At 36.3% G+C, this 26,954-nt stretch overlaps 1 protein-coding gene across 1 annotated transcript in view; it reads left to right on the top strand.

The window, feature by feature from the left end:
• The first annotated feature begins 228 nt into the window (after nt 1–228).
• Nucleotides 229–26,954, top strand: part of REV3L (REV3-like, polymerase (DNA directed), zeta, catalytic subunit) — a 110,181-nt gene continuing 83,455 nt past the window's right edge. Inside the window, exons 1-4 of the mRNA XM_008584529.1 lie at nt 229–333; nt 5,290–5,364; nt 19,187–19,347; nt 26,787–26,883. Of these exons, the coding sequence (XP_008582751.1) occupies nt 239–333; nt 5,290–5,364; nt 19,187–19,347; nt 26,787–26,883 (428 nt within the window). The 5' untranslated portion in view covers nt 229–238. The remainder of the gene's footprint in view (nt 334–5,289; nt 5,365–19,186; nt 19,348–26,786; nt 26,884–26,954) is intronic.

Raw genomic sequence — 26,954 nt, 5'->3', positions numbered from 1 at the left:
AACTTTAACTATGGGTTAATTTTCTACAGCTCTTACCTTAGATAAGCTGTATTGCCATTAGAACATTTAAGTGACTTGTATTCTGAGCTTTGTATTGTTAAAATACGTCTCAATACTAAACTTTATAATGTGTTACATTTTAGGTCAGAAGACATGTCTTCATCTACATGGCATCTTTCCTTACCTCTATGTGCCATACGATGGTTATGGACAGCAGCCAGAAAGCTATCTTTCTCAGATGGCATTCAGTATCGACAGAGCACTTAATGTGGCTTTAGGCAATCCATCTTCTACTGCTCAGCATGTGTTCAAAGTGTCATTAGTATCCGGAATGTAAGTATATGATAATATCTTTTAAAATTTCTATTTATCTTTATTTCTGTTGCTCTTCTAATAGAGAAAAACATATCCAATTGGAATATACTCTGTTCATATTTCTTTTACTTTTAGTCTTTAGTCTAATGGAACTGTGGTGAATTTCTTGCTATAACTTTTTCAGTAAATTTTTATTGCAATGAAAGATAGATGTCCAACAGTGGGTTTTGTTTTAAACTTTTTCATTTTTCTTATTACTAGAACTGTAGAAACTAATGTAATTCATTCAGCAAATATCTATTGAGCACCTTCTATGAGCCAGGCACTGTTCTAGGCACATGGGATACATTGCTGAACAAAACAAAAATCCCTGCCCCCCCATGGAGGTTACTAGTAGTGGGAAACAGGTAATGATACATATAACATGAAATAAATTTATTTATTTGCTACATGATAATTAGTGCTGTAGAAGAAAAAATGTAGAGCTAAATAAGAAGGATAGGTAGTGTGGGGTGGGGAAGTAGACTAGTGGCAGTTTTAGATAGGGTAATCAGGGAAGGTCTTATTGACAAGGTAAATGACATTTGAGCAAAGACTTGAAGGAGGTAAGGGAATAGGAACAGCATGGAGGTCCAGTGGTCAGAATGGAGGGAGTAAAGAAGAGTAGGATGAAATGATGCTAGAGAGATATGAGAGGATGGAGATCATGTAGGCCAATGGTTCTAGTATCACCAACATTAGCTTCACCTTAAATTCCTTGCCAAGCTCAGTCATCAGCTAAGAGTAGCCTATGGAAAGCAGTTTCAGTTCATATGAAGCGATGGATTGGATTTCAATGTACAGTACCTGGAGTGGTTGTTCAACTATACTCCCTGTATTTGGATATCTGAGACAGTATCTTGAGGACTCCCCAACAGCCTTGATGTACTTTAATTAGAATCACATTGCAATGGAAGATACTTCCATGGATCTTCCCTCCATCCCTCTCTCTTTCACTTGGGATCAGACCAATATCTAGGTCTGGTGGCTATCTCAGCCTCTTATGGCTTCCTCCATATTGTCTCTCACAGGTATTTCTCCTAATAAATGTCTCACACATTTGGCATTTACTTCTCAGAGGACTTGGACTAACATGCCTGGGAAGTTGGTAGAAATACATTCTTGGGTCCCACCCTAGTCCTACCAAATCAGAAACTCTAGCGATGGGGACCAGCATTTTGTGTTTTAATAAGCCTTTCTGGTGATTCTAAGACATGCTAAAGTTTGAGAATCACTGCAGTAGGCTATTCTAAGAACTTTTAACTTTTACTCTGAGCTATTGCATAATTTCAAGCCACCATGGTCTGACTTGAAAGGATTTACTTTAACATCTGTGTTAAGATAGATTGTAGGGGGACAAAGGTAGAAGCAAAGAGAGATTAAGTTTCTCATTACTTTGGGTGAGGAAATTTGATGGCTTGATCTAGGTTAGTAGTAGGGCAGTAGTGTGAAATGGTAAGCTTCTGAATCTATTCAAAGGGTCAGCAAGATTTACTGTCTGATTGGGTGAGAGTTATGAGAGAGGAGTCAAGGATGACTACATAATTTTCAGTTTGTGCTGCTAATAGGATGGAAGGTACAGATGGAGCGGACTGGCAGGAGAGATCTGGAACTCATACTGGAACATTTTGAGTTTTTTTATGTTTGTATGAAATCCAAGTAGGGACCTTAAATCTACTTTCTTCCACTTTTATCTAGGCTTTCTCTGGACCACCACAGTGTTGTTTTAATGGAATTCCCTTCATCTATTCTTGTCTCATTCCAGAGCAGTGAAAGCAGTCTTCTTGTAAACTAGATCCTTTTAAAATCCTTGGATGGCTTCATATTATTCATAGGATAAAATTTGAACTTCTAACCACAGCCTATGTGATCTGAACCCTGCCTACTTCTGTAACTTTGTTTACTTATGTTCCATCCAGAAAAGCTGGTCTTCTTTCAGTTCCTCTGATTGAGAAGCTCTTTTTCACCTGTTCTTTATACATGCACTTTCCTTTTCTTCGGTGTTCTACCCTTCTCCAGCCTCTCCAGAGTTTTCTTTGACTACCCCACTTAAAATAGGGTTTTTTAATAAGTAGGGTATTTTTATTATTCTGTATCTCAGCCCATTCTTTGCTTCCTTTAACACTTGATGTATTTGCAATTATTCTAATTTTTATTTACTTAATTTTTATGTATTTCTCCCACTAGCATAAAAACTCCATGAGAAAAAGGACCGTGTTTGTATTGTTCATCATTAGATCTCTAGCACTTCGTATGGTGTTGGACACTTTGTAGAAATGGCTCAATAACTATTTGGTTGAATAAATAAATGAGGTGAAAGTTCACCCATCCTATTACAGCATCAGTTATGTCAGAGATAATCATCAGCTTTATTTCTTATTTTTTTAAAATCCTGGGCCGAGCCCGTGGTGCACTCAGGATAGTGCGGCGCTGCAGGTTTGGATCCTATATAAGGATGGCTGGTGTGCTCACTGGCTGAGCGCGGTGCATGTGACACCAAGCCAAGGGTTGCGATCCCCTTACTGGTCACAAAAAGGACAAAAAAAAAAATCCTTGATAGTTTCCAAGAACTCTCCTATATACTTACTCATTTCAAGTGAATTCTATGGAATTCTGTAGACATGTTCTTGCCACTGAGCTACCATAATTCGAGAATCTCCTATAAAGAAATTCTCAGTCCATCTGTATCAGCTGAGATTTTTCGCTAACCGTGCTTATTTTCCTTCGTGTTGATATATTTAAAGCTATAAGGTACCATTTTTTAAGCATAAAAACATCTATTTTCAAACTCTTCTTCACTCTACTCTGTTTTCCCCAAAGACTCTCCCTGGTGAGAAATTCTGTTGGTGAAATCAACTAAAGCCAATAGCGGTAGGTAAGAGTGTTGGGTAAAATTACGTAGAGACTGTCTTGGCCAGAAGGAGGAGAAAACTGAATGTATAGAATTTCTAGGCTATATTTTGGGGCAAGAGATATGAAAACAGAATCCCAAATTTACAAAGACTTTTAGAGGTTTAATAGTTAGATATGATTTATATTTAGCTTCTAATTGTAAAAGATTGTTTATTAACACCTTTAAAGATTGTTAACAAAACCAAAGCAAAGCAAAGATTTCATGGACCACACAAATGCAGATTTAATTATTTTGTTTTGTTTTTCAGTTATCTGGCTAAAGATAACCCATGTCTCCAGGCAGAGATATATATATATAATTTATATATATATATATATATATATATATAAATAATACAAGCACACACACACAAATATATAAATACCATAGGGGGAGGAAGGACTATAGAGGTGAATTTTGCCAATCAGAGAGAGATTATTCATTTAACGTGTCTTTCTTTCACCCCTTCCTTCATGGCGACAGAATGGGATGAACAGCAGCAAACTACACAGGAAGTAGTAAATGTCAAAAAAAAAGTAAAAGAGATGAAGGGTAAGAGATAGGGAATGATGGTTAGAGAAGACTTTTCTGAAGAGGTGAATAAACTAAGCAGAGGTCTGAGTGAAGATTGAAAGCAAGCCATGCAGAAGTCCAGGACAGAGCTTTCTAGGCAGAGGGAATGGCAGACTGGTTGAGGAGTGATCAAGTTAAAGGGCTGAAATGTTTCGAATGGCTGGAGGAAAAGGTATGACATAAGACAGGAGGAAGAGGAACATGAGAAACCTTTTAAACCTTGGGAATTAGTTGGATTTTTTTTTAATGTAAATTACTTTGTAGCAATCATACACATGCTCTCACCTAGAGGCTTGAAATAGCTATTTTAAAAAAAAAGTCGTTTAAATATACCCAAATAATTACTCCTTTCTTTGATGTCCGTTGTGCTATCAGATATGACAGAGAAAGGTGGTCTGCTAGTGAGAGTAGGTTCTATCTGGTGCCCATCATAAGGGGACAATATTTTTTAAATGAAGAGTGACTGGGTTTATACACCTAAAGATTTAACCAGTTAAAGATTTAACCATTTAGTTACGGAACAACTCTAGGCAGACACAAAGCTGTTTATTTCATGTACACATTCATACCTGTTCATATATTGTTTTTACTTACATCATCTATGAAAATGGTGATCTGTATATTAGAGATATTAGTATAGTTTCAGATCTTCCAGAAATGACATGAGCCAGTTTATTTTATCTTACATTGAGGATTTCTCTCCCTGCCATGTAGTTTTTTGCTTTTCCCTTTCCTCATTCCAGCTGATGCCCTGAGAAAAATCCAGCCCCAACATAATTAGGGTCCTTAAATAAGTCCATGGTTTTTTTCAGTGTCTTAAGTTCCTGTCTACACAATTTGCACAGGCTTCATTTGGTTTAGATGTGTGTTAAAGACTCATTCATATCAACTGCTGAAATGTTGCTATGTGTCTATACATACATTCCTATGTATATTACATGCATACATATATATGTACAAATATGTAATATATAAATTGTCTCTGCCTAGTGAACTTGCAAAATTAGTAATAAATAGAGCAGAATAAGAAAAGTCATATAAGTGCTGTTAATTAAAGGACTTTGTTGGTAAAGAACTTTAGTTTTTGACAGAAAAAGTGGGAAGTGGGAGAAAGTGCCTGAAATGTCTGTTTCTCTCATACATGGTCACACTAAAGAAAAAAGAGCCACTTTTTAATAAAGGTAATGATTGTAGAGATTAAGGTGTAAGTGGTTTGTTGTTTCTTTTCATCCCTAGTTATTTTTAAAGTGGTGTTTTTAAAACTTTTTAAAATGTTTCATCATTTCATATGTTAATTGAAAGGTTAATTGAAAGGTCTTGGTTTTTAAAAATAGTTTTTTGGGTTTTGGGGGTAGTATTTAAAGATAAGACTGAATTAGGCCAGCTGAGTCTAATTAGGGCAATAAGTTGCATATTTCATCGCTGATTGATGAAAATAATTTGAAATATCTTTTTTTTTTATATTTCAGGCCTTTTTATGGTTATCATGAGAAGGAAAGACTCTTTATGAAGATCTATCTTTACAATCCTGCGATGGTGAAAAGGTACAAAGATAAATGAAACCAAAATATAATTATCATTTAAGTATTTTAATAATAGAAAGAAAAATCTAGAAGAAAGGCCTATATAGTTTATAGCATTATTAAAGAAAGAGGCTATAAAATATACATATATGTGTATAGAGAGAGACCCATGGCTTAGAATGTAGGAAGGATATTTTAAAGGTGAAGGGACTTGGTTTATGGCCTCTAACTGCTTCTTTCCCATCTTAGATTTAAAGTAAGGAGAGATGACAGCTGCTTCATATGATGTTAGTGCCCTTCTGGCCAGACCAGGTGTTCAATACTAAGAGAAACTTGCTGTTCAGTTTCAAAGCAAGGAGAAATGTGTGAGAGGGAGGCTAGAGTGAGAGGGCTTCTAAGATCTTAGAATCCTGTTGACTCCTTACTAGATGTTAGTGAAATCTTATATCCCAGGTTTTTTGTTTGCTTTGGTTTTTGTTGTTTTCTTCCCTCAATTAGTCTCTCTGCTGTAGTTTATTCTCTCAATAATCCTGGAGTCCAGGTTATTGAGGGTAACAAGGGTACCTGTACAAGAGATTTCAGTCATCCTTTCAGACTCAAAACAAGGGTTTTCACTGTATATGGTGACCCATTAGGGTAAAAGTGGCCTTGGAGGAGTGCTAGGGATTTTTTGGTTTTGTTTTGCTTTTTTTCAGGCCAGTAGGGAAGGGGTTCCAAAAGGTAGTCTTTTGTAAGACACAAATTGGATGTTTCCCCAGAATGAATTAGGGCACTACAAGAGGCACAACTACCAAGGACATGAGGTTTACTTTGGATTAAGCCAGTTGAGTATATCATAAAATCATAGTCCTAAACCCAATGATTATTCTCTTCTCTAGTAGCCAGTGAAAACTAGTTTCCCTATTGTCTGTCCCTGACCTTACCTGAAATACCTTCTGTTACGTAGGTTACCAAAATAATTTTCCAGAATAGGTACACATAGTGATGTTTCTTGTACCCATTACCATCTGCTAACACTCTCACATCTGTGGAGTGCAAAAGAGCAATCCCTTTGGATTCTTACCCTCTCTCGTACATATAGTGGTAAAAGAGTAAACTTCAGTCATTTTTCCATCTCTTATCGACAAGTTGTGCTAGAATGGGAGCCATGTATAAAAACTCATAAATCTTTTTTATAAATAACCTATAAACTGTAATTCTACTTAAAGTATAAATATAATCTTTTTCTTCCTTGCAACTGTAACAATCAAATGCTAATTAAATTATTCCAAATAAGTTTGCTTTAAACTATATCACAGTGACTATCTGAAATCCCCTGATTTTCTAATGGATTATTTCATTTATTCACTTTTTAAATAAATATTTATAAAGTGCCTATGTTATTTGATATACTATGGAAGTTGCTGGGTAAACAATGGTAAGCAAAGTTTGCATGGTTCCTGCCCTCAGGGAACTTACAACAAGCAAGGGAGAAAGAGTAAACAAGTAAACCAAACATGTAACCAAAAATTGTGATACATGCTACGAAGGTATATTATTCAGGGTTCTCCAGAGAGACAGAATGAACAGAATATGTTATAAGTATATGAGAAGGAATTAGGGGAATTAGCTCATGTGATTGTGAAGAAAGGTCCCACAATAGGCCCTCTGCAAACTGGATGCCAGTAGCGTGGCTCAGTCCAAGTCCAAAGGCCTCAAAACCAGGGAATCCAGTGGTGTCCTTGGTGTAAGTCCTGGAACCCAAAAGCTGAAGTCTCAAGTTCTGTTGTGTACAGACAGGAGAAAATAGTGTATCCCAGCTCAAGCGCTTAGAAAGAGAGCGTCACCTTTTTTTCTCTGTCTTTTGTTCTTTCCAGACCCCCATCAGATTGGATGGTTCCCACCCACATTGAGGGCGGGACTTTCCCACCCAGTCCACTCAGGCCATCATACTAATCTCTGCTGGAAACACCCTGATGGACACCCCTAAAAAGATAGTTTACCAGGCTTCTCAGCATTCCTTCATCTAATCAAGTTGACACCTAGAATTAACCTTCACAGAAGGAAAAGAATAGAGTTCTAATAAAAGAAAATACTTTCTCCTTTTTTGTTATTTTTTATTATACCATTATACATTAATCATTTGTTTTGTAATATTTAATTATAGTGTAGTGGTTAAGAGCTCAGACTCTGAAACTAGATTGCCTACATTCAAAATCTGGCTCTGCTACTTACTAACTAGGTGACTTTAGGTGAAATATTTAAGTTTCTCTCTTCCTTAGTTTCTTCCTCTTTGAATAGTGTTGATGACCATCTCACCCCAGTTAGGATGGATAAAATCCAAAAGACTCTGAACAATAAATGCTGGTGAGGTTGCGGAGAAAAAGGAACTCTCATACATTGTTGGTGGGACTGCAAAATGGTGCAGCCTCTATGGAAAATGGTATGGAGGTTCCTTAAACAATTGCAGATAGATCTGCCATATGACCCAGCTATCCCACTGCTGGGAATATACCCAGAGGAATGGAAATCATCAAGTCGAAGGTATACCTGTTCCCCAATGTTCATTGCAGCACTCTTTACAATAGCCAAGAGTTGGAACCAGCCCAAATGTCCATCATCAGATGAGTGGATACGGAAATTGTGGTATATCTACACAATGGAATACTACTCAGCTATAAAAATGAATGAAATACTGCCATTTGCAACAACGTGGATGGACCTTGAGAGAATTATATTAAGTGAAACAAGTCAGGCACAGAAAGAAAAATACCACATGTTCTCACTTATTGGTGGGAGCTAAAAATAAATAAATTCACACACACACACACACAAAAAAAACCCGGGGTGGGGCGAGACTTAACAACTACAATTCCTTGAAGTTGATACGACAAGCAAACAGAAAGGACATTGTTGGGTGGGAGGGGGGAGAGGGAGGAGGGAGGGGGGTTTAGATAATGGGCCACAATAATCAACCTCATTGAATATCAACAAAATAAAATTAAGAAAGAAAAATAAAAGAAAATAAAAGAAAAAGAAAAAAATAAATAGTGTTGATGTCAGTACACATCATTCTGATGGTTAAAAGTGATGATATCTTGAAATCACTCAGAATAGTGCCTGGCATATTCTAAGTGTTGTGTAAGTGTTGGCTATACTGTACATGTAAAATGTTAAAGTATACCTTATGAACATTACACTCACTTTTAATTCTCTTCCCTAGGGACAATCACTTTAAAGAGTTTATATGTCCTTTTTTTTAAATTTAATTTTATTTTATCAATATACAATGTGATTGATTTTTGTGTCCCTTTACTGAATCTTCCCTCCCCCCTCCCTCCCATCAACCTCATATCTGTTTGCTTGTCTTAACAACCTCAAGGAATTGTGGTTTTGTGTCTTCTTCCCACCCACCCCCCCATTGGTTTGTGTATTTATTTATTTATTTATTTTCAGTTTCCACAGATAAGTGAGAACATGTGGTATTTCTCTTTCTGTGCCTGACTTGTTTCACTCTATCTAATTTTCTCTAAGTCCATCCATGTTGTTGCAAATGGGAGTATTTCATTCTTTTTTATAGCAGAGCAGTATTCCATTGTGTAGATATACCACATTTTCCACATCCACTCATCTGATGATGGACATCTGGGCTGGTTCCAACTCTTGGCTATTGTAAATAGTGCTGCAGTGAACATTGGAGTACAGGTATCTCTTTAAGATGATGATTTCCATTCCTCTGGGTATATTCCCAGCAGTGGAATTGCTGGGTCATATGGTAGATCTATCTGCAATTGTTTGAGGAATCTCCACACCATTTTCCATAAAGGCTGCACCATTTGCAGTCCCACCAACAGTGTGTGAGAGTTCCTATTTCTCTACAACCTTGCCAGCATTTATCATTCAGTTTTTTGGATATTAGCCATCCTAACTGGAGTGAGATGGTATCTGAGTGTGGTTTTGATTTGCATTTCCTGAATGCTGAGTGATGTTGAGCATTTTTTCATGTGTCTTTGGCCATTTGTATATCTTCCTTTGAGAAATGCCTGTTTAGCTCCTTTGCCCATTTTTTAATTGGGTTACTTGTTTTTTTGCTGTAAAGTTGTTTCAGTTCCTTGTATATTTCTGGAAATTAAACCTTTGTCAGATGTATATTTTGCAAATATTTTCTCCCACTCTGTTGGTTGTCTTTTAACTCTGTTATTTATTTCTTTTGCTGTGCAGAGGCTTTTTAGTTTGATATAATCCCATTTTTTAATTTTTCCTTTGCTTGTCCGTGCTTTTGGGGTCGTATTCATGAAGTCTGTGCTCAGTCCTACTGCCTGGAGTGTTTCCCCTATGTTTTCTTTAAGTTTTATTGTTTCAGGGTGTGTATGTAATTTTTTAATCCATTTTGAGTTGATTTTGGTATATGGTGAGAGGTATGGGTCTAGTTTCATTCTCCTGCATATGGATATCCAATTATCCCAGCACCATTTGCTGAAGAGGCAGTCTCTTCCCCAGTGTGTTGACTTGGTACCTTTGTCAAAGATCAGATGGCTGTAGGTGTATGGGTTGATTTCTGGATTCTCTATTCTGTTCCATTGATTCATGTGTCTGTTTTTATGCCAGTACCATGCTATTTTGGTTATTATAGCTTTGTAGTATAGTTTAAAGCCAGGTAGTGTTATACCTCCAGCTTTGTCGGGTCCGCCGCCAGCCGACCCGAACAGCCCTAGCCTCATTCCTTTTGGTGGGTGAGCGAATGGCCCGGATTACTCTTTCCCTCCGGTCCCCTTTGGAAGGAGATGCGGGAAGAGAACCGGGGAAGAGAGCGTGAAGAGAGGCGAGCACAGCCGCCGGCCCCAACCAGCCCAGTTAAAGGACACTCAGATGCAGTGGGGGTCCTGTCAAGCAGTTTCGTTTATTTCACACAAGCACTTGCTTTTATAGGCAGATGGGGAGGGGAGGTTTTAACATAATCCTATCAGCTTAAAGGTCAAGGGCATGCATCCTGTCTCAATACCTAGCTATTGCAATCACGCAGTGTTCACGAGCACGGAAGCGCGTATTTGGCCAATAAGGGCTAAGGCAAGGTTCTCGCAGACATTCCCACCCTACTTCCTCCCGGCGCCGTCTTAGGCTGCCCCGTTAATACGCCCTTGTGGGCCCATAATGGTGCAAGGTGGCGTTAGTTTTTAAGGCCCGACACAGCTTTATTTTTTTGCTCAGCATTGCTTTGGCTATGTGTGGTCTTTTGTTATTCCATATAAATGTTAGGATAGTTTTTTCCATTTCTGAGAGAAATGTCATTGTAATTTTGAAGGGGATTGCATTAAATTTGTATATCACTTTGGGTAGTATGGACATTTTCACAATGTTGATTCTTCCAATCCAAGAGCATGGGATATCTTTCCATCTTCTTGTGTCCTCGTTAATTTCTCTCAGCAGTGTAGTTCTCATTTTAGAGGTTTTACACATCTTTGGTTAACTTCATTCCTAAGTATTTTATTTTTTTGGTGGCTATTGTAAATGGACTAGCTTTCTTGAATTCTTCTTCTGCGTGTTCACTGCTGGAGTATAGAAATGCTACTGATTTTTGTGTGTTCTTTTTGTATCCTGCAACTTTGCTGAAATCATTTATCAACTCCAAGAGTTTTTTTGTAGAGGCTTTAGGCTGTTTGATATATAGGATCATGTCATCTGCAAACAGAGACAGTTTGACTTCATCTTTTCCAATCTGGATGCCCTTTATTTCCTTCTCTTCTCTGATTGCTCTGGCTAGTACTTCCAACACTATGTTGAATAGGAGTGGTGAGAGTGGGCATCCTTGTCTAATTACTGTTCTTAAGGATGATATTGGTAGTGGGCTTATCATATATGGCTTTAATTATGTAGAGATACTTTCCATCTATACCTAACTTGTAGAGAGTCTTTATCATAAACGAATGTTGAATTTTCTCAAATGCTTTTTCAGTGTCTATAGAGATGTTCATATGGTCTGTGTGTTTGTTTTTATTGATGTGGTGTATCACATTTATTGATTTGCGTATGTTGAACCAACCTTGCATCCCTGGGATGAATCCCACTGGATCATGATGTATAATTTTTCGTATGTATTGCTGTATTCTCTTAGCTAGTATTTTGCTGAGGATTTTTGCATCTATATTCATGAAAGATATTGGCCTGTAATTTTCTTTTTTTGTTGTATCTTTGTCTGGTTTTGGTATCAAGGTGATGTTTCCTTCATAGAATGAGTTTGGGAGAGTTGCCTCTGTTTCAGTCTTTTGGAATAGTTTGTAAGGAATTGGTATCAATTCCTCCTTGTTCTTGTTTTTCTAGTGCTTTAAGGTGAAGTATTAGGTTGTTTACTTGCCATCTTTTCATTCTTCTGAAGTAAGCATTTAATGCGATAAATTTCCCCCTTAGTACTGCTTTTTTGATTTCCTGTTTAATTTCTTCTTCGACCCACATGTCATTAAGTAGAATGTTGTTTAATTTCCATGAGTTTGTATAGTTTTCAGTTTCATTTATTATTGATTTCTAATTTTAATCCATTGTGATCTGAAAAAATACATTGGATAATTCCAATTTTTTAAAATTTGTTGAGACTTGATTTGTGACCTAACATGTGATCTATCCTGGAGAATGTTCCATGTGCTGATGAGAAGAGTGAATATTCTGAGGTTGTTGGATGGAATGTTCTGTAGATATCTGCCAAGTCTGACTGGTCTAAAGTGTTGTTTAGATCTTGTGTTTCTCTGTTAATTCCTTACCTAGATGATCTGTCCAATATTGATAGTGGAGTGTTCAGTTTCCCTGCTATTATGGTATTAGTGTCTATCTCATTCTTTAGGTCAAATAGTGTTTGCTTTATAAATCTGGCTGCTCCAATGTTGGGTGCGTATATATTTATGATTGTTATGTCTTCTTGATGGATAAATCCTTTCATCATTATATAGTGACCTTCTTTATCTCTTTTTATGCTTTTTGGTTTTAAGTCTATTTTATCAGATATAAGAATAACTACTCCAGCTCGTTTTTCATTTCTATTTGCATGGTGTATCTTTTTCCTTCCTTTCACTCTTAGTCTATGTGTGTCTTTACAGGTTAAGCAAGTCTCTTGAAGGCAGCATATGGTTGGGTCCACCTTTTTAATCCAATCTGTCAGTCTGTGTCTTTTCAGTGGGGAATTTAATCCTTTTACATTAAGAGTTGTTATTGAAAAGTGTTGATTTACTCATAGCATTTTATTCATTTTTGTTTGGATGTCTTAAGTGTCTTTTGTTCCTTTGTTCTTTTTTTTTTTTTTTTTTTTTTTTTTGTCTTTTTCGTGTCCGGCAACGGATCGCAACCCTCAGTGTCGCGCCCGTACCAGGCCGGGACCGGCAACGGGGTTGTAACCCTCAGCGCTGCGCCCATACCTCGCTCAGCCAGTGAGCAGGAACCGGTCTGTATGTGGGATCCGAACCCTCGGCGGGAGCGCGAGCGGCACACTGTAGCAGTGCGCCACCGGGCCGGCCCTTTTGTTCCTTTTTTCTGATTTACTGTTTGTCTTCTGTATTTGTTGGTTTCTTGGGGTAGTAGATAAACATTTTTTCTTTTTTTTTTCTCTTCATTGTTAACATTTTTATTTTACTAGTGGATTTTGGTTTTTCTTGAGTTTTTATGGCAGTGGTGGTTATCTTTCAGGTACCAAACACAGTACTCCCTTGAGAATTTCTTGTAAGGGTGGTTGTGTGGTGGTGAATTCCCCTAGTTTTTGTTTGTCTGAGAAATATACTATTTGCCCTTCATTTAAGAAGGATAGCCTTGCTGGGTCAAGTATTCTTGGCTGGCAATATCTGTCTTTTAGTATTTTGAATATATCATTCCATTCCTTTCTGGCTTTTAGAGTTTGTGATGAAAAGTCCGATGTTAGTCTGATTGGAGCTCCCTTATAGGTGACTTGATGCTTCTCTCTTGCAGCTTTTAAGATGCTCTCTTTGTCTTAGAGTTTGCCAATTTGACTATAACAGCATGTCTTGGAGAGGACCTTTTTGGGTTGAATACATTTGGGGATCTTTGAGCTTCCTGAATCTGAAGATGTGTGTCTTTCCCTATACCTGGGAAGTTTTCTGCCACTATTTTGTTGAATATGTTTTCAGTGCAATCTCCTTTTTCTTCCCCTTCTGAAATACCCATGATTCGGATATTTAAGTGCTTAAGGTTGTCTGTTATCTCTCTTAGATTTTCCTCAATGTTTTTAATTCTTTTTTTCTTTTTATTTGTCTGCCTGTGTTATTTCAAACAGCCCATCTTCAAGGTCAGAAATTCTTCTGTTTCTTCAAGCCTGCTGGTTAGACTCTCAGTTGTGCTTTTATTTCGTTGAATGAATTCTTCAGCTCTGCAAGCTCTGCTACATTCTTTTTCAGGGCATTGATTTCCTTATACATTTCTTCTTTCAGGTCCTGTATACTTTTCCTCATTTTATCGTGTTGTCTAGCTGAGTTTTCTTGTGTCTCATTTAGTTTCCTTAGAATTATCACTCAAAATTCCTTGTCAGTCATTTCAAGGGCTTCTTGTTCTATAGGATCTAGAGCTTGAGAGTTATTATTACCCTTTGGTGATGTACTTTCTTGATTTTTCATATTTCTGGTATCTTTCCTTTGATGTTTAGTCATTGCGGCAGGGGATTTCACAGTCCACTCATTCGACCCTATTGTGTGGCTAGGATCCTGCCAGGACTGCCAATTTGGTACGGCTGCCTCAGTGCCTGTTGCCTCTCTGGGCCATGGGGACTGGACTGGGATGGGAGTCCAGCAGCAGCACCTACCTGCCCCAGCACACGGGCGTCTCGGGGCACATGGTGGTCATGGCGGCTCCCGGGCCTCTCTGCAGGAGCCTCTCTGGGCGGCATGCACTCACCTGGGCTGGGGTGGTCCTGCGTTGGCGCCTACCTGCTCCAGCGCATGCAGGTGTCTTGGGGCACGTGGTGGTCGCAGTGGTTCCCAGGCCTCTCTCTAGCTGAACAGAGATCAATAGCCAGTGCTAGATGCAGAGATCAGCAATAGAATGTGGTGGCAAAATGTGCCTCACTCGAGTCTTGGGACAGGATAGATTAGGCAAAGCAGAAGAGAAAAAGAGATCTCCACCCTTTTGAGTGCTGACTACTGTGGTGAACAATCCTGGGGCCTTTAGGCTGTACCAAGGTGTAGCCTTGGCCAACAGTCTTCAGTTGCAGTCAGTTATACCACTTTTCATGGGAGATCTCAGAGAGAGAAGAGAGAGAGAGTTTGATGGCAGGCAGGGGTGGGGAAGAAGGACTACTCAGGATCTGGGAGTAAGCTTGGGATCTATATGTCCTTCTATATTTCATACATATATAGGAACATATGAATACATCCTCTTTTTAAATTTTCCATATGAAATGGCATTACACTAGAATGTAAGCCCCACAAGACCAAAGATTTTTGTCTACTTTGTTTGCTGCTGAATCTCCAGTGGTTGGAATAGTACTTGGCACATAGTAATTAGTCAGTATTTGCTGAATGAGTGAACACTTTACATATCATTTGGAGATTAGCCTCTTGACTGTTCTACTTGCTCATTTCCTGTTATCTTTACTTCTATTCTTAAGCTGCTTACTGTCATGACCACACCCTGGAACTTGTCCTGTGTCTGAGATTTCAAATTCAGATTTCTCAGTTTCTAACTACAATTTTCTATCTTTCTTTAAACAAGTTTTTGTGGTATAATTTACATGTCACAAAATTCATACATTTTAAGTATACCCATTTCAAGGATTTTTAGTACATTTACTGAGTTGTGCACTTATCACTATAATTCAGTTTTAGAACTTTTATATGGCTACAATAAGATCCTATATGTCTGTTTTTCTGTCTTTTTAACTCTGTCGCTGAATTATCTACTCTACCTATTTTTAGGTTTCAAACCCATTGGCCCCACTACTACTGCCCCATTTTGTAGACTCCTCTTTCTTTTTCATCTTATTCTCTATTCTTTATCTTCTCAACCCTTTTGTTTGCCAGGTGAAACCATCAGTTCTGAATTAATCCATTTGTTTATTTTTCTCTCTGCTAAGTGCTAGTTTCTGATTACAGCAGGATGAAAAATCACAGATTAGTGCCACTGTAAATTCATGGTCTTCAACTTCACCTTTCCTTGCCCTGCCTTACTTCTACTTTCTTCTAGTTAATTATCTCCTTACCATTCTCCACTCTCTTTTCTCAGATGTTAAGCCCCTATTGAGGTCTTGCTTCCTACTTTATACAGAGTATAGAGTCCATCATTCTAGAACAATGGTTCTCAAAGTATGAACTGGGGATTCCTGAAACCCTTTCAGCAGATCTTTATGGTCACAATCACTTTCATAATAATAGTAGGATGTGATTTGCTTTTTTTACTGTGTTCAGATAGTGGGTAAGACTGCTGGCACCTTGTCCAGAATCATGATAATGGCATCAAACCTACTAGTCATTGTATTTTCCACCACTGAGCACTCACAGTTTAAAATTTTAAAAAGCCAGTTTTACTTAAGAATATCATGAGGACATGATAAAAATTAAATCTTGACCCTTGTGTATATATCTTTCTAATATTAATGTGATAAAATGAAAGTAAGCATGGAACACATCTCTGTATTGAAGTACTATGATTGTCTGAAGAAAACACTTATGATTGTTTTTAGTTGCAAGCTGAACTAGCCACTTTTTTTTTGATGGAACACCATTTTTATTTGATAGAACAAGTGATAAAGTTCTAGTGATTTACATATTTGGCAGGTATCCTCTCAAAAATGAACCAAATGAGCCTGTCACTTCCAGGAAAACAACTTATTGTATTTATCGCCAATGGTAAAATGTGAGCTTTCATTCAATCATTAGAATTTTGGAGGACTTTATTTGCTACTATGAACTTAACAGCTTTCTAGTATGTAAAGATTTTTCTGATGAGATAAACGATATTAACAAATATGATTTTTTTTTACTGTTTAATGAACATTTAGAGGATCTATATTTTCTAAATGACCAGGGAATTGTGATGGAAAATCACATGTGGGCAAAAAATATTCAAAGTGCAAGATAGATCTATAAATTTTAATGTAGTAGAATATAAAAAATTTTTTGATTTGGTTTCAGACTCCACATTGCAGCTAACCTTAAGAAACTACCCACTTATTGAGTTTCCATGTAGTATCAAAAAAGAATATTGACAATTATCTGAAATTATTCTTGCTTTTTCAAACTACATATCTGTGTGCGGCTGGGTTTTCTTCATATGTTTCAACCAAAACAATACAATATATTGGAACAGATTGAGCAGAAGCAGATGTGAAAAATCCAGCTGTCTTTTGTTAAAACAGAGATTAGCAAACATGTAAAACAATGCCTCTTTTCTCACTAAGTTGTTTTGTTTTGGGAAATATAGTTATTTTTTATTAAAAAAATATGTTAACATGTGAGTTCATGGTTATTTTAAAATTAGTAAATAAGTTTCTTAAAAATTTCCATTTTAATTGCAAATATGGTAAGTATCAATAGCTATAAACCACATAAACAAAAGCCCTTTGGTGTTAAGAATGAGAAGGGGTACTGGGACCAAAACGTTTGAGAACCACTAGAATAAAGCTCTCTTAATTTCTTATCAAAGGCCCTTATACTGTATTCACGTTCATTCTCTCTTTCTCACTGCCTATTCAGTGAAAGAGATTCCCCTCACTCACCTCCGAAGCGCAAGATCCATCTTTTTGAGCTTTTTATGGACCTCTCCCATCTATCATTTATTCCCATCTTCATTCCTTTCCCACACCATTTAAATATTAGTAAGACTCTACTAATTTTATATACTCATGCATTTGTATTCATAGATACACCATCCTCTTGCATAGCTGTTTTCCTTGAAGGATTTATCTGTACTTTGTGTATCCAATTTTTTACCTCCCATTCACTCTTTAACTTACTCTAATATGGCTTATACGCCAACCATTCCACTGAAATTGCTTTCACTAATGATCTCTGTGTTGCTAAATCTAATTTTTCGTTCTTTTAACCTCGTGGTTATGCTTTCTATGCCTTAAAACAACCCCAAATGTTGGTTTCTGTGATGTAACTTTCTCTAGTTTTCCTCATGCCTGACATTCATATTTCTGCCATTTTGTTGGTTCCTCTTTTAACATCTGTGGTTCTTTAGGGTTCTACTTTAGGCTTTCATCTTTTCTTTCTATACTTTTTTCCTCTCTACAGCCTTTTCTACTCCCATGGTTTTTGTTTTGTTTTGTTTTGTTTTTTGTTAATCTGTATACATTTGACTTCCAAATGTTTATTAATAGCCTAACTTTCCCTCCAGAGCTCCTGATCAATGTATCAAACCATCTACTGGATAAATAGAATAGCACTGTGATTAACAGTAAGGCTTTACAAGTCAAAAAAATTTTTGATTTGAATTTTAGCTCTTTCACTTCTTATTTGTGTGATTTTTGACACCTTTTAAATCTCTCTAGGATTCAGTTTCTTTATTTGTAAAATGGGGATAATAGTTGTCAAAGGCTAGTAGTGAGATTATTTGCAATTAAGCGTTTAAAGCACAGCACAACATTCGGTATATAGTGCTCAAAAATATGTTAGCTACCTCTGTTATGTTAATAAAATTATTCTTATCCTCATTTTCATTATCATTCACCACCAAAATTATCATAGAAATCTGCTTGAATATTCTACTATACCCAAACCCCAGTATGTCTAAAGCTGAGTTTATCCTTATTCCCCCTCCCCCCAAAAACCAAACATACCTGTTTTTCTTAGAGTCCTTCCTATTTCAGTAAACACAGTACCACCAACCAGCTGCTTAAGCAAGAAATCTAGGCATCATCCTCCACTCCTATTCTACCTCTCACTTCCCACATTTTATGTCTCCTGAATCAATACATTTCCATGATCCTTTTTACAGCTATCATCATTTTAGTTTTTCTACAATAGCCTCTTCACTCCCTACCTCCAGTCTTGTGAATTCTCTAGCTATTCTAGTCATTTCATTTTTGTGCTGTTTACTTCTCAGGCAAATTCCACTACGTCGTCAGATGTACTTAACAGGCTCTGCATGATCTGACTTCCCATTATTTCTCTTAGTCCCACCTCTCACCACAGCCTCTGACTCTAGGTTACAGTCTTACTCAGTGGTTTCAGTTCCTGAATCAGTCGTATGTTCTCATGACCCTTTTCATGTGCAATTTTATTTACATGAAATACTCTTTCTACTCTTCAGATAAAAAGCACCTCTAAGTTCATTGTTTAGTCTCCTGCTTAGAGATATCCCTCCAAGAAGGCTTTGCAGAAACCACCTCTGCACCCCTATTTAGTTAGTATCCCTTCTAGATGTTTTAATATACTTCCCCTGCATAGTACTTGTTATGCTATTTATAATTACCTATTGTTTCTATTCCCCAACATGAAGGGAAAAAAACTCGGGAAAGAAAAATATTAAAATGGTAAACACCTCTGAGTGATGGGATTATGAGTAATATTTCCTTTTCCTTTTTGAAATGTTTATATAATCTTTTCAAAATTATTTCTGTAATTTTTAAAAGAGAAGTCTTATACTTTAAAACCTTTTTTGATATTTTGATTTTTAAAAATATAGTTAGTATTAAATTGCTTTAAGTCAAAATATTCTTTATCCCTGAAGTTTTTTGTTATTCAGAACATGCTGCTTACTTTAAAACTTGATTTAAACTTGTAATTTCTAACAAAATACAAATTTCTGGTAAAATTGAAAGGAAAATTTCTTGTGCTAATAAGTGTTTTGTTCTCTATACTTGTATAATCATTGTTTCACTTTACATTTTAGGGAATGTAATTTTATTATATAACCTCTTTTTTTTCTTATTTAGGATATGTGAACTTTTGCAAAGTGGAGCCATAATGAATAAATTTTACCAGCCTCATGAAGCACATATTCCCTACCTCCTACAGCTCTTCATTGACTACAATCTTTATGGAATGAATTTAATAAATCTGGCTGCTGTCAAGTTCCGAAAAGCAAGAAGGAAAAGTAAGGTTAATTTTTAAGTGCAAATTAAAGTTTTGAAACAAGTGTTATATAATCGATGATTTCTATATATTTAGAAAATGTATATGTTTAGAAAATAAGTGTTGAGTGGATAAAGAATAAAAAGAGATGTGCAAAGTGGGATAGAGATTATCAAGAAAAGCATCTCAGAAGAAATGTTTTTTGTAACAACTTTATTGAGATATTTCATATACCATATAATTCATTCATTTAAAGAGGACATTTTAATGGTTTTTAGTATATTCACAGAATTGTTGAACTATCACCACAAATTTAGAATATTTTCATCACTTCTGGAAGAAACCCTGTACCCTTTAGCAATCACCTCCAAACTTCCCATGTCTCCTATCCCTGAAGCAACCACTAATCTACTTTTTGTCTCTCTGTATAAGTGGCATCATATAGTATGTGGTTCTTTCTTCTGTTTAGCATGATGTTTTAAGGTTCATCCATTGCATTAATTTGCTTCTGCTGCTTTTAACAATATCTCTAAAACTGGGTAATTCATAAAGAAACAAAATTTAGTTAATGTTTCAGAGGCTGGGAAGTCCAAAGTCCAGGTAACACATCTGGTGAGGGCCTTCTTCCGGGTGATGACTCTCTACAGCAACTCAAGGTATCACATGGCGAGATAACAATTGGACCAAGAGTGAGAGCTAACCTCACTTGCCCTCCTCATAAATCCGTCAGAAACATGCTCAGTACTCCCTGAATAGATCAATCCATTTACAAGGGCACAGTCCTCACAATCTAATCACCTCTTAAAGGCCTCTCCTTTCAAATACCATAATCGGATTTCCCATTCTGTTATCACTGTTACAGTGGGAGTCAAGCTTCAGTGAATTTTGGGGGCACATTCAGTTCACAGCATCCATGTTGCAGCATGTATCAGTATTTCATTCCTTTTAATGGCCAAATATCTGTTATGTGGATATACTGCCTTTTGTTTATACCTTTATGATTTGATGGACATTTTAGGTTGTTTTCCCCTTTTGGCTGTTAAGAACAATGCTGCTTTGAACATTTATGTAAAAGTTGTATAGCCATATATTTTCATTTCTCTGGGGCATATTTCTAGGAGTAGACATTTCTGAGTCAAATGGTCTAGCATCTGTTGCCTTTTATTCTCATTGGATTTCTTCTCTTTTACTTCTCTTAAAAGAAAATGGAACCAATATTTTTCTTCCAATACTAGTGTCCTTTCTAACTGTCATAATTCTTTTCCCTTACTGCCAAATTTTTTGAACCAGAGGTCCATATTTATTGTCTCTTAGTTCATCAACTATTCTCCTTTGGTTTAATTCCTTCCATTTCTTCTACATACCCAACCATGCTCTGAAAAGTCACTAGGGAGGATTTTTTGTTTCCCTAAATAGTGGGTAGGTTACTGGGATCAACTCTTCTGCTAAAAACAATTTAAAGGCTGAGTAAAATTTGAAAGGAAAAAAATCTTAAATGTATCATAGAGTTTACAAATTATAAAGAAGTTTAGGCCAGAAGAGAGAACAGAATGTTGAAAGCAACATTTACCCTGAGGGTGTTTGCTAATGAACCTTATTTGAGACAGCCTTACCTGCAGGTTTTGCTCTGCAGGTGGGAACCCTCCACAGGGTAAGGTAGGGCTTCAAATGGATAAGCCCTTAAATTGAGCAGAAACTGGGAAGTAGAACACCTTTGAGGCATTTCAGTACAGTTTGAATACGCTGGAACTAAAGTAGATTCCCATATCTAGAAGTTGATCTATGATGGTGCTGGTCTGGTAATACACTCAAGTCTGGCAGAAAAAGAAAATGCAAATTCTCCCTAGAGGAAATTATCTTTATTATAGGTCTCAAATTATCCTAAAAATAAGATTTGAAATATATTCAGCACACAATTTCGAATATACCAGTCAATATACAAGAAAACTCCATCACGCACACATGCACACGCACACACACACCTGACTGGCAGAGAATTCCAATATTGGAATTATTAGATGCAGATTGAAAAACTGTAATTCAGAATTATTATCAAATAGTGGTGCTATTTGTGATTCTCTAATGTACGATGTTATATTCACTAATAGTTTTGTTTTGTCTCTCCGGAATGCTAAGAATATCTTTATGTGGAACAATTTAGATGCATTGAAACTTATTTTCAAAAGAGTGTTTTGTGGCGACAACCTATATTAAATATTTCATTTTTATTTTGAATATACAAACATTGAAGCTTTGAGAACAGCATGTGACTCCCTTTTTAAGTAGATCAAAATGATTCATTTGTTCTACTAGATAATAATACCAGATAATAATAAACTACTAGATAATAACCTCAAGTTTAGTTGACAACTTATAGCTTAATAACTGCCTGTTTATCTCTTCTCATATCTTAGGATAATATAAAATTCCCATAGTTAATCAAGTTGTGTAAATGAGTAGCTCTCCCTTGGTCCTTAGGATCCCAAAATGGAAATCATTACTGAAGGATGAGGTAGGCTTGGCTATCCAATAACTCCCTTTTTCCATGGAGAAAGAGGCTGAAAAAGAAAGGAAAGAAGAGAGAAGATAAAAGAAAAGCGGGAGAGAGAGATGACTGTCCACTGCCTAACTTTCTTCCCTGTGGAGATTGTAACCTCCTAGTGTCTCCCCACTTTTATGAGGGCTGTGTTATTTCATACCCAAGAGATGCAGTGCAGAGATTTTCCAGAGTAAAAGTTTAAGGAGTAATATCCAATTTCAAGACTTATTATAAAGCTACGGTAATCAAAACAGCATTGTATTAACAAAAGTATAGACACATTGATGGATTAGAGTAGGGCCTGGAACTAGACCCATATTTGAAATAGCCTATCATTTGTTCATGTAGTTCACTTAGCTTTGAAAGAGGCACAATCGTAATTCAATGGAGAAAGGATAATTTTTTTAACAAATAGTGCTGTAACAATTGGATGGCCATATGCCAAAAAGTAAAAATAAAAGAACCCAGACTTATACTTTATAACTTATATAAAAATTAAAATACATCACAGACTTAAATGTAAAATGTAAAACTATTAAACTTTTAGAAGAAAATAAAGGGAAAATCTGCCCAGCCTTGGGTTTGGCAATGAGGTTTTAGATGCAACACTAAAAGCATGATCTTGAAAGGAAAAATTGGTAAGTTGGATTTTGTCAAAATTAAAAACTTTATCTCTGTGAAAACACTTTTAAAAGAATGAAAAGACAAGCACGGGACTGGGAAAAATATTTTTTCAAATGACATCTGATAAAGGACTTGTATCTAAAATATATAAAGAATTCATAAAAATCAACGATAAGCAAAATACTCAAAAGACCTGAACAGATACTTCACCAAAGAATAAGATATAAGGACAGCAAACACAAGAAAAGATGATATTTAGCATTATATGTCATTAGGCAAATGCAAATTAAAACCACAAAGAACTATCATTACATATTTACTAGAATGGCTAAAATTCAGAAGACTGACAACAAATGCTGACCAGGATGTGGAACAATAGCAACTCCCATTCATTGCTGGTGGGAATACAAAATAGTACAGTCAGTTTGGAAGACAGTTCAATAGTTTTTCATAACATTAAACATAGACTTACAATGTGATCCAGCGATTGTACTCCTAGGTATTTAGCCAAGTGATTTAAAACTTAGGTCCTCCCAAACCTGTAAGCAAATATTTATAGCAGCTTTGTTCATAATGGCTAAAAATGTAAATCAACCAAGATTTCCACTCAACAGAGGAGTGGCTAACCTGTGATACTATTTAGTGATGAAAAGGAAGAAGCTGTTGGTTCACACAACAACATGGCTGAATCTTTTAAAGCATTTTACTAAATGAAAGAAGCCAGACTCAAAAGGTTATGAATTGTATGATTTGATTCACATGACATTCTGGAAAAGGCAAACCTGTAGAAGTGGAAAATAGATCGTTGGTTGCAAGGGTTTAGAGAGGGAGTATTGACTGCAAAGGGAATATACAGGGGAACTTTTAGAGTGAAGGAATTATTCTGTATGCTACTAGGGTGGTGGATACGTGGCTATGTGTTTGTCAAACCCTTAGAACTGTACTTCACTGTACCTTAACCAAGTGATAAATGTTAACGTCACCAGTGATGTCATGTGGATATCATGTACCCACTAACATGATGTGATAAGGCCTGTCACCTCTCTGATATTCTTTCCAAAAACCCATACCACTCCTATCATGAGAAAAACATCAGACAAACCGGATTGGAGATCATTCTATAGGTTACCTCATCAATACTCATGACTGTCATGAAAAACACAGACAGACTGAGAAATAGAACAGAGGAGAATGGGGAGACAGCAACTAAGTGCAACATGGTACCCTAGATTGGATCCTAGAACAGAAAGAGGACATTAGTGGAAAAACTGGTGAAATTCAAATAAAACGTGTAGTTTAGTTAATAGTAGTCTTCCAGTGTTGGTTTCTTTGTTCTGACAGTTGTACCATGGTAATATAAAATGTTAACAATGAGGGAAACCAGGTGACCAGTATGCAGGAACTCTCTGTACTATCCTTGCAACTTTTTTGTAAGTCTAAGATTATTCTAAAATAAAAAGGTTACAGGGAGAAAAAAAGAATAGCAAATTGGTTATCAGTGTCAAGTATAGCTGAGAGTTTAAGAAGAATTGAGGAGTGGAAAAGTTTTTAGAGTATATGCAGTAGGTATTATAGGAAGAGGAGGTAATTTTCACAATTAAAGGTTTTTTCCCAATAGGTAAAAAAGCACAAGAAAAGTTTGAATTAGCAAATGAATGTAAACCATTTATTTTATTTATAAAAGTTAGGTTAAGTATTGGAATGGAAATGAGAAAGGATTTTTTTTCAAACTGAAAATTTGTTAAATTTGAAGGCAAATTTATGTGGAATTTAGTTGGGGGAAATTAAAGCAGAGAAATTGCACTATGATTAAATAAAATTTACATCTTAACTCATCATATAAATAGCTTTCAGGGTTTTTTTCTGTTTGGTGTAAAATAAAAGGTTATACTGAAATCATGGAAAGAATAGGTGAATAATTTTTGTATTTTATTTTCTCATGTTATCTCAGATGCATTACAGTTAACCCGACAGTAAAGTTCTCATATTATATATGAGGGTACTTAAAAGTCAATGGTAAAATGGAATTAAGAGACAATACATGGGCCGGCCCCGTGGCGCACTGGATAAGTGCGCCGCTTGGGAAGCGCGGCGGCGCTCCCGCCCGAGGGTTCGGATCCCACATGCAGACCGGTTCCCGCTCACTGGCTGAGCGAGGCGCGGGAGCAACATCGAGGGTTGCAATCCCATTGCCGGTCCCCGGTCCGGTACGGGGGCAACACTGAGGGTTGTGATCCGATGCCGGACACGGAAAAAGACAAAAGACAAAAAAAAAAAAAGAGAGAGACAATACAAATCTTTCCATGAACTTTTTGAAGACTCCTCGTGTGTATCACATGCGTATAACTTAACATTTTATCTTATAAGACAAGTTAACGTAATTCATAATGTAGTCTTACTTTTGAAGTAGTGAAAAAGATTTTGAAATTCAAATATTTCATATGCATATACGATTTTGTCTCAGTATTCAGTTAGATAATCAGTTGTAAAATGAAGTATGCATAGGGCTAATTACTATAGTTTATTAAAGTGAAGTGTATAAAAATATTTAAATGCAGCAAATATTTTGAGCACCACAGAGGCATTTTATGTTTTTTAAACATCCACAGTAGAAAACAAATTATGTAAGGGACATGAAAATCAACTACAATGTATATTGAGAAGTAAAATAAAAAAATAAAAAAGAAAATAAAAGGAAAACAAATTATATGTATATATAATATATATTACAAACGTAGGCTGGCCAGGTAGCTCAGTTAGTTAGAGCATGGCTTTATAACACCAAGGTCAAGGGTTCAGATCCCCTTACCAGCCAGCCATAAAATAAAACAAAAAAAAATATATTACAAATATATGTATATTTAAATCAGGGAGTTTTCACATTCTTTAGGGAAATATGGTAAAACTACATAGAGTATAAGTAAAATGTGAATTTTTATTTTATAATTGATAACTCTGAATTAATAAATTTGTGTAGCTCCTTTTTATTTTAACATGCACATTTTTGTAGGGTACAGTGTTAGATATATAAATTTATTAGAAAATTATTAATATGTATGTTGTAATTTATGTCTTGCAAGTGATTTCTTATAAATGTCCTACCCATACTGTAGCAAAGCCTTTTAAAACTTTTGAATGGCCGGCCCGGTGGCGCACTGGATAGTGCGCCGCTTGGGAAGCGCGGCAGCGCTCCCGTCCGAGGGTTCGGATCCCACGTACAGACCGGCTCCCGCTCACTGGCTGAGCGAGGCGCGGGAGCAATGCCGAGGCTTGCGATCCCGTCGCCGGTCCCCGGTCCGGTACGGGGGCAACACTGAGGGTTGCGAACCGTTGCCGGACACGGAAAAAAAAAAAAAAAAAAAAAAAAAAAACTTTTGAATGTATGAGAGAACTTCAAAAATTTTATGGAAAGATTCATATTATCTTTTAGTTCTAATTTTCCATGAACTTTTTGAAGTACTCTTGTATATAAGATCAGTTGCATGTTTTGTCCTGTTTTTTGTAGAAATAAGAAAGATAGTAATACCTTATCTCACTCTAATTATACCGTTTTGTTAAGCTAACCAATTAAGAAAATCAAAGTATTAAATTTAGCTGGAGAGCATTGTGAATTTAATATCTTTTTCAGTGTTAAGATTCTTTTTGATGCCACTCATTCAGCTTTGAAAACTTGAATTCCCACAACAAATCACAAAAAAGATGCTAAACTTTAGAGACTGCTTCCAAAGCATGACCCCTGGACTCAGTTTCTGAAACTGGGTCATCTTAGTAGACATGTATAGTCTCCTCTCCAACTGCAGGTCAAATTGCTTTTGCATTTGTTCCATGTTTCCACCCACTGTTACTGCCATTACTTCTGGAATGCATTGTGTATTTTCTTTTTGTTCTGGGATTAGTATTAAAGGATGTTTTGAATTTTGTGTGGAATTTCCACTAGAATTTTAGTTGAGGCCCATACACAGAATACCATAGGGATTTAAAGTCTATAAAAACTTGTAATTCTTTATTTTTCAAGTGAGATTTTAAGCATACTTCCCACAGTAGCACATCTAAATGTATCATACTTTGATTCTACTATGAAAGTATTGTAGCCATTTCTCCCCTAATATTCATACATTTGCAAATACTTTTTCCCCTCTTAGTTTGGAACCATTACTCTCAATTATATATGTATATTGTGTGTATGAATCTTTAGGGCACAATTTTAGAAACTAGTCACATAGGTTGTGTATTATTTTACTTAAGGTAATTATATGCAAATTAAAAGAATGTATTTCCTTTTACCTTTCTATTTCTAGGTAATACATTTCATGCAACTGGATCATGCAAGAATCATTTATCAGGAAATTCCCTTGCTGATACTTCATTTCGGTGGGAAGAAGATGAAATACCATGGTTAGTTAATGTTGTTAAAGAAATGAAAATTTTACGTATATCCTAGTTGTTTTTAGAAATTAGTGATTATT

Source organism: Galeopterus variegatus, unplaced genomic scaffold (assembly GCF_000696425.1).
Source record: "Galeopterus variegatus unplaced genomic scaffold, G_variegatus-3.0.2 Scaffold3300, whole genome shotgun sequence".
Classification (NCBI taxonomy): Eukaryota; Metazoa; Chordata; class Mammalia; order Dermoptera; family Cynocephalidae; genus Galeopterus; species Galeopterus variegatus.
Note: the sequence above shows the minus strand (reverse complement) of the source record. Positions and strands in the feature narration are given on the sequence as shown.